Genomic DNA, 12,277 nt, shown 5'->3' with positions numbered 1-12,277 from the left:
CAGGAAAACATCCCAAAATACAGGAGGACTGCTGATCTTTTATGTACCCAAAGACTTGGGAGGAGCTGCATTAGCACCTCTTTACTCCTTCAGGAGCAGTGGGAACCAGTGATGTTTCCTTGCTTAAGAAAGTGCCAAGGAGCCCATTGGAGTTGCTCCTGATAGTGCTCCATTTACTGGCTGTCAAAGACCCATTCTGTTCTCTGCTGAGACGTTAAAGAATAGCAATTTCTGTCCGAACCTTGCTTGGAATAACTCGTGCTTCCTTGTCTGCCTGCAAAACAGGGGGGTAGGATTCGTGAGGCCAGTGTCCATAGCACTTGCCACGAGCAGGTTTGTGGAAATACCTCTGTGTTCTGGCATGGTGGACTGGTTGGTGCACCAGCTCAGGTGAGCTTTCACCTTGTCCCCAGGCCTTGTTCCCAGTAGCCAGGATGGTCCCCCCTAAGCAAAGCTGCGTGCCCAAGGGGCTGTTTGCTGTGGCAGGATCAGGTGTGTGGCAGGTCCCGGCCCTGGGGCTGGCTTGTCCTGGCTGAGCTGTATGTGGGGAGCACGAGCTTTGGGTGGCAAAGCATGGTGTGCAAGACTCTGCCAGCATCACTTGGCAAAACAGAGCCATGCCTGGGTTCTGGCCAGCTGTGACAGCCTTGTCCCCGCTGCAGGAGGTGTTGTAGGAGGGGAACGGTGCAGCTCTGTGAAGGTGACTCTTGGCACTGTAGGGGCAGCAGAGTCTGTGAGCTCCTCTGGCACCACTCGGAAGTGGAAGTGAGCTGCTGCCTTAAAACACGGCGCGGCTGCCTTCGTGTGGGCCCTCGCCAGCCCTCTGGGCAAGCGCAGCTCAGCTCGTAGTGGTTGAACTGCTAGCACAAGTTAAGCTACTGACTAGGCTCCCGTGGTCTCTGACGTCTTGCCTTTGGGCAAGCAAATGGCTGTGGGTCTCTGCCACCAGCGGTGAGAGCTTGGCTTTCCCAAGGGATCTCGTGTCGGCAGCAGTCAGCTGCCAGCGCTGCGGTTAAGCGCAGGAGGCTCCGTGGTGCTGCCCACCTGCCTTGATGTGATGCTAGTGCTGGTGTGCACGTCGCTACCTGGAAATGGTGTGGCTGAGCATGGTGTTACAGGTATTGTGAGGAGGAATAACTACGTGTAGTCGACTGCCTACTGCTTCTGACACCTGTGACGCTTGACCTGTGGGCTGGCATGTCCCAGTCTGCTCCCATTCTGCTAAAAATTGGGGTCAAAACTGGCTCTGAAGTTTTGCATGACGCTCAGTATCCTTAACAGCTCAGATGCCTCAGTACAGCCTCGTTGGCTGAGTTCATAACACTCAAGGAGGGGGTGGAAGGGAAGCAGTCTGCGTCCTCCAGCCACTCTGCTCCCACAGTAGTGACCGTGTGTGGCAGCAGCTAGGAAGGTGAACTGGTTGGTCCTCCAGCCTCCATTCCTCCCTGTAAATGACCTCTTCTTTATGTGCTTTTAATTTTCTTACAGAGCAAGCCCACGGCGCTGAAAAGGGAGCCCCTTCTCCCTGTGAGCAGCACCTCCAAAGAGAATGGGGTTCGTGTAGAGCAAGATGATCAAGACTTATTTGCAGGTGAGTCTGTGTCTACTGGGTGTTTGCTGGGACTTTCTGAACTCCTAAGCCTGGAGTCATCTGCTTTTAAACATGATATGCAGGTCCTGGATATTTCTGGACTATCACAGGACCTTATCTCAAACTTGCGTTCGAGTCTGCTCTGGTGTTTTTGGGAAGGTCGGAGTAGCCTCCTCCAGGTCTCCAGCATAATCATGCGGCAGGATGAAATGTTTTGGAAGCTGAAGAGGATTAAAATGGGGATTGCTTTAGTTTTGTTGCCTTAAACTGTAAAGTGGTGAGTGTCTTGTCAGGGCTAAGACTTGTTTTCTACTTTCTCCTCCCTCCATGCAGGTAGAGGAAGCATCTCTAGTAGTGAAGTGGCTGTTCCCAAGGAACAGGAAACATAACACCCCTCAGCAGGGGAAAATGAGGAGAGTCAGACCTTCTCCAGCCCTGTTGCGATGGGAGACCTCTGGCAGAGGTGTCAGAGAATCAGTTCTGGAGACACCTGCTAACAGATGGAAGCTTTTACTTCCTCTGGGTGGAGAAGTGCATTGGGAAGGAGCCTAACTTCCAGGCTGGCCTACATGCTGTGTAAAATCCAGCTGAGCTTCAGCTGTTCTAGTGTGCGTCCCCTCTAGCGCACAGCGAGGAGGTGATGCCTGGCTCCTTCTAGAATAAGAAGTTTGTTGGATTAAGTTAATGTTCTCCAGCAGGACTGATCAAATGCTCTTACTGCAGTGAAGATGCATTCAGTTGTGCTATTCCCAATGCTTACAGGTGTCCTCCCTATGTATTTTTGGGTTTTTTTGCTAAATTAAACTTTTGTTACTCCTTAGATGACATGAACCTCTTGGAGAATATTGAAATCACCTTCCCAGAAACTCAGAGTAGAGAGGCTGACCCTTGCAAACTTCTCTTGACAGATGCCACTGTAGAGTTGTCTCTAGACAGCACGCAAAACAACCAGAAGAAGGAACTGGCCAAAGCATCCAATCCTGCCTCCTCATTAGAAGTAGCTGCAAGCTCTTCTAGAAACCCTCCAAAGAGCTATGAGGAGGTGAGAATTGCTCTGAGCTTTCCAACTTGCCCTGCTGGTTTCAGACTCTAATTGGCAGGAACATGTCTGTTTACTTAGTTGTAAACATGCATCTTAAATGATGCAATTAATGTAATTGTCATATTGGATGACCTGGTTTGTATCACAGTGCATCAGTCTGGGACTGATACCACTGAAGTGGGGTTCAGGTCAGCCTGATGGCATTCTTGTGTGTGTGGTGGTGCAGACTGTTTCCAAAGCTGGAAGAGCGAGCGGCTGATCTGGTCCCGAGCTCTGACTCTGGTCTCTGGCACACTGTATTGCCACAGTTGGGGCAGGTGGTATAGCTGCCCTTGTCTGTCTTTAAAAGAAACAGGCTCCTGGGTGACATGAGAGCGCAGGGTCCTTAGGAGGAACTTGTAGTCTGGTTGCCAAGCCCAGATAAGTAGGTGTTATTTTGCCTAAATCTGGGGTTTCTCCTGTAGCGAGACTGAAACTATTTTGTCAACAAGGAAAGTGCTTGTTTTCTGCCCCAAGCACCTGAGCTCATGAAGAAAGGACTCAGCAGTGTTGTCCGTAGTGCCTCAGGCTGACTTTGATTGGCTCAAGTGAAGCAACAGTGCAGAACTCGGCCAGGATGCTGAGCTGATTGGCGAGCCGATAAGCTGTCACCTTCAGGGTCATAGACCAAAGGCCATTTGAGGCCAGTCTCAGCTGTGCTTTGCCCAGTCCTTTAACACCATTCCACCAACAAGGCACTGCCATGCTTGCTAAGCAAGCCTGAAGCCTCTGTGGTCTGTTGGAGGCAGTACTGCTGGGATAGCTGCCCACTGGCCTTTAGCAAAGCAGGGTATGACAAAAAGATCCATTCAGACTGGGTCTGCCTGTTGCTATCCTGGCTCTCTATCTCCGTGTGCCTATGCAGTACAACTTACCACAACTTACCTTCTGTGTAAGTTCAGTATCTTACGCTGTTTCGGATGAGAACTGAAATCCTGATGTAAAAGAGCCCAAAGGGAACTATCTTGCACGGAACTGAGGCTGGACTCTGCAGAGTTTCACCTTGGGGCTGAGCAGTTTGTGCCATCAGCCTGTGCAGATAGCAGTGTTGTAAAGACAAATCCAGTTTGGGATCTTTGGAACATGTAGGCTGGACACAAGTGAGAAGCGCAAGGGCTTTATAGAATGGCCTTGGCCAGACTGAAGTGCCAGAGGTGCCTTGGCAGTGTGACAAGGTTGCTGTGACGTGTGGGACTTCATGGCTTGGGGTGTGTTGAGGCCTGGGTTTCTGGTTTTAACTTGCTGTCCTTGTGTGCCTCCAAACAGCTGGAAGAAGAGGAACAGGAGGACAAATTTGAGCTGACTGTAGGAGTGAGTGACCCGGAGAAAGTTGGTGAGTTAACAACCTGTCCTGCATGACGAAGCACCGTTAGACAAGCTAGTCTTGGCAGCAGGACCGAATGCAGCTCTCGCCTGCACGTGCCACGGCTCCAGCTTTCGAGCTCTCTCTGCAAGCACCAGCTTGATCCCAGAGTAACTTCTCCAAGGCTTCTTCCAACCTCTAGAGGAAATAGAGCTAAACAAAGCAAAATGCCTAGCTTGCAAACGAGTGAGGGAGAAGCAGGCTCCGTAAAGCCACGGGCCTCAAAGGCAGGGAGCCAGGAACGGGTTTTTTGGGAGGGTGAAACGTGATGCTTCAGGTAGCAGAGCTTGGTGTCTGAAACTGGTGACCAACTTGATCTCCAGGCAGCCCTGTCCTGTGTGTTGCTAGCAGTGAGGGAGCAAAACTGCCTTAACCTAAAATTAAGTGTACTGTTCCATGCTCTCTGGAGCTGGGGGGTGTACCAACTTGTAAATCGGAGGTATATTCAGGGTAGCATCAGACCTCTGAGGATGCCCTTCAGTTGAACCACTAGGTAAACTCTTCCTATGCCAAACAAGGGGATTTCTGTGTTAGCTGGAGAAAACAAACTGCCTGTGATGTTTCAGAATCCGACCACAGGCAGCCAGAGGCCGTCTGACTTGCATCCTCTGAATAGACTGCTTCATGTGCTGTACAGCCGCCGAATTGTTGCGTGCTGAGCAGATGCGTGGAGTCAGCCCAAATGCCGCCGGTGTAACAAGCGCCTGATTGTCAGCGTTGGCTGCCTCGGGAAGTAAAAGGAGGGCTCATCAGTCGGTTTGGGGAAATGCCTAGTGGGCAGGGGTTCAGGGTCCCCGCGGTGAGATGCTGTCTGTGGTTCTGTGCAAAGATTTGGGGCTCTGTCAGATCAAAGATCGGAACTGCTGAAGCAGGCAAAGGCCAGAAGATTGCAGGAGCCTTTGCTTTGCGTTCAGGTGATAGTGGAAAGCGCTGCTCTGTGGATGCTAATGCCTTGTTTGTTTTCCGTAGGGGATGGCATGAACGCGTATGTAGCCTACAAAGTGTCAACACAGGTATGTCGAACTCGTTGCTCCCGAGATGAGGTGCTGCTGTTTTTCCATGCTTGGAGACAGCTGGACTGTCCTTTCTTAGCCAAGCCAGTAGTGACCTAAATAGGCAGGAGGTCTGAATGCCGTGTTTCAGGAGTTATAATCCACTCCTGCAGATCAAAGGGTGAGCCTAGCAGAAAAATAGATTTTGAACCTGGTTGAAAGGAGGCGTTGTCTTTTTTATTTTCCAGCCAGTTAGCTCTTTGCAGTCCTGCCTGATACCTGTGAGCAGCAGGAACAACGTCTGTAGGGAGAGCCCCAAACACTGGTGCTGTTACTAATGGTTCTGTGCCGATGGTCACATCAGACTAAGCTGACTTGAACTCTGCTCTCGCTGGAGAGCTGCTGCTGTTGCTAGTTTCATGTCAGGGACCTGCTCTTCTGTGCCAGTCGCAAGAAACTGAGCTTTCTGCAGCTGCTGCTCTGCTTGGAGCTTTGGGGTGCTGCTCTGAGCCCTGCAAAAAGTTGTTCCTAGCTGTCAGTACTGCAACTGCTGGATTACGGGCATCCTGTGGTCTGAAGCCTGATGGTGAAGGGGACGAGGGGAGGTGTTAGCCTCCACTCCTGCTCTGCAGACACAGTGAAAAGCCACTGATGGCCTCTCTAGTCTTAAGGTGATAAAGTCTGAGCTGACAGCAGTCCCTGTTCCTGGGGAGCAGGGATGATGGGATTAGGCAATGGGCAGGGCTTACCATACAGCCTGTGGCCGCGGTAACAGCTGCTGTTATTCAGTGGCATTAATACTGCTGCTTGGTCCAGCGAGAGCTGTTAGGAGGTAAGTTGCTGAAGACCTAGGCTGGAGCTTGCTCTGTTCACTCCTCGTATCTTGCAGAGCTCAAGCTGTCTTTCTTCATCCCCAGAAGTGACAGCAGATAGAGCTAGCAAGGCTGTGTGTGCAGGGGTGAGTCTGATCCGAGTCTCGTCTCTTCCTCCAGACGAGCATGCCTATGTTCAGGAACAAGCAGTTTTCAGTGAAAAGGAGGTTCAGTGACTTTCTGGGTCTCTATGAGAAGTTGTCGGAGAAGCATGCCCAAAATGGGTTCATCGTTCCTCCGCCGCCTGAGAAGAGTCTCATAGGTGAGTGGTGGAGGTGCAGAACGCTAGAGCTAGTCCTGATGGCCAGCTTTGTGCCTGAAGGACACGCCTGCCCGCAGTCTCAAAGTTAAGAGGGAAGCTGCAGAGCAGCTATGGGAAGTAGGTGTGGAAAATAATCTGGTTTCTGTGGCACAGACAAAACTCTGGTTCCATACTTGGAGCTTTGGGCTTAAAGCCTTCTTTGAGTTTGCAGATGCCTCCACATCTGCTTGATGTAGAGTAAAACCTCATCCTCTGTGCTGTCATTGAATTGCTGTTCACTTGAGTCCAGACTCGTAACCCTTCCCAGTCTTGCCTGGCATTGCTCTGCCTCTTTTCTGGATGTCAACTTCTGCTAGGTGTTAGGCGTAAGCAGATTTTAAGTTTTCAAGTAGCTCTTGCAGATGCAAGGTCTAATTTCTGTTGTGAAATGCCTCTCCTACTGTCACCCTGAGAGGCCATACCTTGTAACGCACCACGCTACCTTGTGTGCTGAATTTGAAGCTGCTCATTAAATGCATCTTCCTTCTGTGCTAGGAATGACCAAAGTGAAAGTTGGGAAAGAAGACTCCTCCTCTGCAGAGTTCCTAGAGAAAAGACGGGCTGCTCTAGAGAGGTACAGACCCCAGCAGCTATCCCCTCATGCCTGAACCAAGCATGCGACCTCTGGAAGGTCAGACTGGCTGCATTCGCCTCCCTGCATGAGAAAAGCCGTCCGCTTCTGGGTTTGGAGCGAACCTGGAGGCCACCAAAGAGTTGCAACTGCAGAGAGTTGCATTGACTCTGTAAAACTGTCTCCTGCTTCAAAAGTCCCTGCTGGTATTTGGGCCAAACCTGACCAAACTCCAATGCCAAGGCAGGGAGAAAACTGAGCTGTCTCAGGAGCCCAAAAGCATGGATGTTAAGTAATGGTACAAACAGTGCTGATCAGGTGACAAACAAATAGACCTTTAACTTGTACACAGCTGCAGGTGACCTTTGCACTGCCGCCTGGGTCGACTGGTGACGGGGATGCTCTTCCCCTCCAGCTTCAGCCTCTGAAAGAGCTGTGAAGTGGTGGTGAGATGTGAGGCTGGATCTTGATCACTTGGTGTATCAAGTAACTTTCTTGCTAGAGCAGGTGTTAATCAGAGGTCTGGCAGGTCTGGTCTCGAGTGACACGAGCCTGCTAGTCTTGCACGCCGGAGTCCGCAGGAGGGTAGGACTCCCGGTGGGTGAATGAGAACAGCTTGTGCCTGACTTCCAGCTCCTGGGCTGCTGTTTCAGAGTAAATAAGCACGTCACAGCTGACCTGTGCCCGCTGCGGCTCGCAGTGATGGCTCAGAGCCACGTTTTCTACAGCTGAAGTAACCTGGTGCGTTCCTCTCCGCAGGTACTTACGGAGAGTGGTCAGCCATCCAACAATGCTGCAGGACCCGGATGTCAGGGAGTTCTTGGAAAAGGAGGAGGTCAGTAGCGCAGAACAGCGTAGCTACAGGTACCTTGGAAGTACGGAGGGAAACAGTACGCGAGCAGTTAATGAGACATCACGCGTCAAAGCTCAGTGAGGAGCAGCAGAAGCCTGTAAGAGCTCTTAGCCAGGGATGACCAGAACAGGACTCTCTTCTGTGTGCCCATGCTTGTCTAAACGCCGTACACCCGTAACGAGCTCTGGCCTAGCTTGCAAATGTCCTGGTGGGGGCCCACATTGAGAGCACAGGTAGTCTTTGTTCTCTGAAATCCGTGACAGGAGTGCTTCCTGCTGTTTGAATGTGAGGGGCTCCTGTGCTGGCTTGTCCTGATGCTCAGATGTTAAGGGAGCACTGGCTCTGGACTGAACCACATGGCCCACGTGGACCCCGCTCCTCCAAGGAGAGCGTGACCGTGCCCAGCTGCACGCCTGACTTGGAGAAGTCAGAGTCTTAAAGAGGTTGAGCCATGGGGAAACCCCACCCTGAGTGACTCCAGCCCTCATGCTGTGCTGGAAGGCTCTGGGGTAGGAGCAGGCTTCATGGAAACACCTCACTCACAGCTGCAAAAGCTTTGCAAAGCAAGCTTTTCTGTTTCTTTATAGCTACCCAGAGCAGTAGGCACCCAGACCCTGAGTGGAGCAGGAATACTGAAGATGTTCAACAAAGCTACGGATGCTGTCAGTAAAATGACCATCAAGATGAATGAATCGGACATAGTAAGTATTTGGACACCTCTGGGCTGCCCTCGTCCCTGCTCCGGAGCTGTGTGCTCTCCCCGGCTCAAGGTTTGGGCGCGAGAGGCGAGGAAAGCCCCGTGGCGATGCGTCTGTGGGAATCAGCTCTGGGTTTACGCGTTTCAGTGGTTCGAGGAGAAGCTGCAGGAGGTGGAGTGTGAGGACCAGCGGCTACGAAAGTTGCACGCCGTTGTCGAAACGCTAGTGAACCACAGGAAAGGTAACGAGCTTGGTACCGCTTGCTCTGTAGCTTGCCCTCTAACACGTAAGCCGTGTGCGGTGCCTGACTGGAGGTCCCAGCGTGCAGGTCTCCTAGGAGAAGCTACAGCAGTGCTTCCTTGCTGTAAAGGATGCTCTCGGTCTCATCGTGGGCGACAGAAGTAAAACTGTCGTCCCACCTCTTCTGTCCAGCCCTACAAGCTTAGGACAGCGTGTTGAAGTGAACCCGTGTCCTGCTGGATGAAGGCAGCCGTAGCAAACCTGAGCAGAGCTGACCTCATGCCTAATTCCAGGCTGTCCTCTGGCAGGGAGCAGGGATGTTTTTCTTCCTCTGTGTGTTCTGGCTGACTTCTGCAAAGCTGTGCCTGTCCTCCCACTCTGCTGCTTCCCTTCTTATCCAGGCCAGAGTTGCCTAGCCCTCTACCCGCTGCGCTGCAGAAGCTGCCAGCTCTGACCAAGACAGCGCTGGCTCTTCCAGCTGGTGTCTCCTGGGGCTACAGGAAAAGCAGCTCTTTGGGCTGAACTCTAGGCCAGGGCTTTGCTTGCAGAGCGCCTGGTGTGGCGAGGCCCACCGGTTGACTCTCTTGTTCCATTCACCAGAGCTGGCGTTGAATACAGCCCAGTTTGCCAAGAGTCTGGCCATGCTGGGGAGCTCGGAGGACAACACGGCCCTGTCCCGGGCGCTGTCCCAGCTGGCTGAGGTGGAAGAGAAGATCGAACAGCTGCACCAGGAACAGGCTAACAGTGACTTCTTCCTCCTGGCTGAGCTCCTGGGAGACTACATCCGCCTCCTCTCTGTTGTAAGGGTAAGCATTCCTTTGGGGCAAGCTCCGAGCTCTGCTGCTGGTTCTAGCACCAGTCGTAGGTTTAGGTGTGCCCAGAGGCACATCTGTTCATCTGAATTCATGCACAAGGTGTGGCAGGCCTCTGATCCCTCCAGGCAGAGGGAAAACTTGCTGCTTGTCCAGTCGTGCACGTGTTGGAGTAGTTAGATCGGAAAAGCGGGGTGGATGAGGCCTGGCTGTACTGCTCTTCTCCAGGGGGGGATGTGGAGCAAGTTCATGGCTCGTAGGTGGCCTTGGCCCTTCGGGGGTGAAGGCTGTGGCTACTGTGGAGGCTGCGAGCTGGTAAACAGCAATCTGGGCATTGCAAATTGGTCTGCCAAGCGCCTGCTGCGGAAGAGCTTGAGTCTTCAAGTCCACACAGCCTGCCTGGTGCACTGGCCTCCTTGCTGGAGGCTGAAAGAAGCAAGACCCAAGTGAGCTGAGAGTCTGGCAGGCTCACGTGCTCCTGCCCCAAACTTGTTCTGTCTCTGAGCAGTTGTTTCTGAAGGCTGCAGAGGCCAGAACACAGCCTAGTGAGTAGGCGTGAGCCTTCTGGTTTGCCAGCCTGTACTGGGAGGTGCAGTGGGTGCTCCAGAGCAGGACAGAGATCTCTTTAAGTCTTATTACCTCCAGCACTATCTGGGATGTTCTGGTAAGGAGCCCTCGTGTTGCCTCAAGCCTGTCTCTTGGCTGCTCTGTCCTTCTGACCAGGCTATGGGACACTGCTTTATGCTTTCCTAGCCCTTCCCCACGATCTGGCTGGACGTATTCAGAAGCCTAATGGGGTCTTCCTTGCTTGGGCTGATGACTTGCAGGCCAGCTAAAAACCATCTGGCCTCCTGGCAGCCTGTGCGTGGCCCAGGAGCGTGCTGTGTGGTCACACCTCACTGCAGGAGCTCATGGTGGAGATCGGTGTGGGACAGGCAAGGGGAGCTGCTCTGGGCTGAAACGGGCAAGCAGCAGGGCTTGGGGACAGGCCAGACATCGTGCTTGGGGTGCTGCCAGTTCCGTAGGTGGCCTCAGGCCTGCCCAGGTTTGCGTGCGTAGCCGGGGCCCTTCCAGTGACTCTCCTGCCAAACCCTAGAGCGGGTGGGCAGCCCCGCAGGGAGGGAGGCCCCCGAGCTCCTCCTGAAGCACGAGGTGGTTGATGCTGCCCCTGGTCTCCCTCACGAGCGGAGCAGTCCGTGTTGTGACCCACCGTTGGTTGCACCGAGCCGGGTTTGGGCTGGGACTGACGAAGCAGCCCTGCATTAACTTTGACTGTGCAGAGGTGTCGTCGTGGCCGTCAGAGCTTCCCGCTCCTGGTGCAGAGGCAGAGCTCAGTCTGCTCCTTCCTTCCAGGGAGCCTTTGACCAGCGCATGAAGACCTGGCAGCGGTGGCAGGATGCCCAGACCATGCTGCAGAAGAAGAGGGAGATGGAGGCCCGGCTGCTCTGGGCCAACAAACCCGACAAGCTGCAGCAGGCCAAAGAGGAGATCTCGGAGGTAGGGGATGAGGAGTGCTGGGGTCTCGGCTCAGCTGCTTCCCTCTGCTCTCCCGCTCAGAAGAGAGACGGGCACCTTTTGAGCTGAAGGGACGAGGATCTGTGGCCAGGCCTGCATCAAGGGATAAGCCAGCCTTGAGCCACGCAGGAGGCCGTGGAAGCTGCGGATGGGGCTGCTCGTGGTCCCACCGCCCGTGGCTTCCCTGCTGAGTTGCGGCAAGCAGGGGACGCAGCCGGCTGTGGTGGCAGGGACCAGAAATGCCAGGCGTTGCTCCAGCAGCGCCTCTCGGGTGAACAGTTGTGGCTACAAAGCCACTTGGAGAGAGGAGCGAGAGCCGCTTCTCCCTTCCCCTGCAAACGGCGCGCTTCCTCTCTCTGCAGTGGGAGTCTCGTGTCACACAGTACGAACGGGACTTTGAACGGATTTCTGCCGTCATCCGCAAGGAAGTGATACGATTTGAGGTATGTTTGGCCCAGCCACCAGCCTGCAACCCTCCAGCTGGTTGGCCTTGATGTGCCTTGGGTGGGAACGCCAGCCGGGGCTAGCCAAGGGTCACCTTGGCTCCTGACCGTGCTCCCGGTGCAGCAGTTGGCAATATCTGTAAATCTGGACACGTGTGAGCTGGGATGTCGCTGTCACGGGCAGAGCTGATGTCTCTTGGCTAAGAGGGCGCTTCTGTGCAGAGAAACGTGTCTGTTAATGTGAAGGTGGGTGGGCAGATCCTCTGAGCCCTCAGGCTGTGGTGGGAGATGTGCTTCATCCTCAGCGTCTCAGGCTCTTGCGCCGGTCTCCTTGTGGGACCCCCGGACGCACAGGAAAATCCTGGTGGTTCATCCTTCACACCCCCTGCCCCCCAAAAGGCCAGGGGGTTTTGGTTCAGCCTTGTCCTCTCTCCTGCACCCATCTCTTGCAGAAAGAGAAATCCAAGGACTTCAGAAACCATGTCACTAAATACCTTGAGACGTTACTAACCTCGCAGCAGCAGGTGAGTAGCCCCAGCTCCTGCCGCGGCGTTCACCTCGCGAAGCTCGGCAGTGGGACCGTGATCCCCCACCCTGGGTGCATCCTGCTCCCCGGATGTGGGGAGGGAAGAGCCCCCACGGGCTGGAGCTGGGCAAAATACAAGCGCCGCATCCCTCTTGATGCCTGTTTTGGGGGACTGTACTCTGGGGAGGGGCTGCTGCCCCCTCAATGTCCTCTCCGCGCTCTGGGCTTGGACCGTGCCGGCAGCGCAGCCGTGGGCTCCTGACTCTCTCCCTCTCTCCTCCCTGCAGCTGGTGAAGTACTGGGAAGCGTTCCTACCCGAAGCCAAGGCCATTTCTTAATTGGACCGAGCAAACGAGCGTTACCTTTTGCCTTTTTTTTTTTTTTTTACATTTACACTATACCTCTTTCTCTTTGACACA

General features: G+C 53.8%; 1 protein-coding gene across 1 annotated transcript; it reads left to right on the top strand.

Moving 5' to 3' along the window:
* Nucleotides 1-1,488: 1,488 nt before the first annotated feature.
* SNX1 (sorting nexin 1) lies at nucleotides 1,489-12,270 on the top strand (the record flags this gene model as incomplete). Its single annotated transcript, XM_010158923.1, has 14 exons — nucleotides 1,489-1,591; nucleotides 2,500-2,633; nucleotides 3,939-4,005; nucleotides 5,005-5,048; nucleotides 6,020-6,161; nucleotides 6,696-6,774; nucleotides 7,531-7,606; nucleotides 8,212-8,325; nucleotides 8,470-8,563; nucleotides 9,163-9,368; nucleotides 10,728-10,871; nucleotides 11,252-11,332; nucleotides 11,785-11,856; nucleotides 12,146-12,270. Coding segments are annotated over 14 exons (1,407 nt in total), but the record flags the coding sequence as incomplete, so codon positions are not given.
* Between the last annotated feature and the right edge of the window lie 7 nt (nucleotides 12,271-12,277).

This window comes from Eurypyga helias, unplaced genomic scaffold, assembly GCF_000690775.1.
Source record: "Eurypyga helias isolate BGI_N326 unplaced genomic scaffold, ASM69077v1 scaffold23729, whole genome shotgun sequence".
Taxonomy (NCBI): Eukaryota; Metazoa; Chordata; class Aves; order Eurypygiformes; family Eurypygidae; genus Eurypyga; species Eurypyga helias.
Note: the sequence above shows the minus strand (reverse complement) of the source record. Positions and strands in the feature narration are given on the sequence as shown.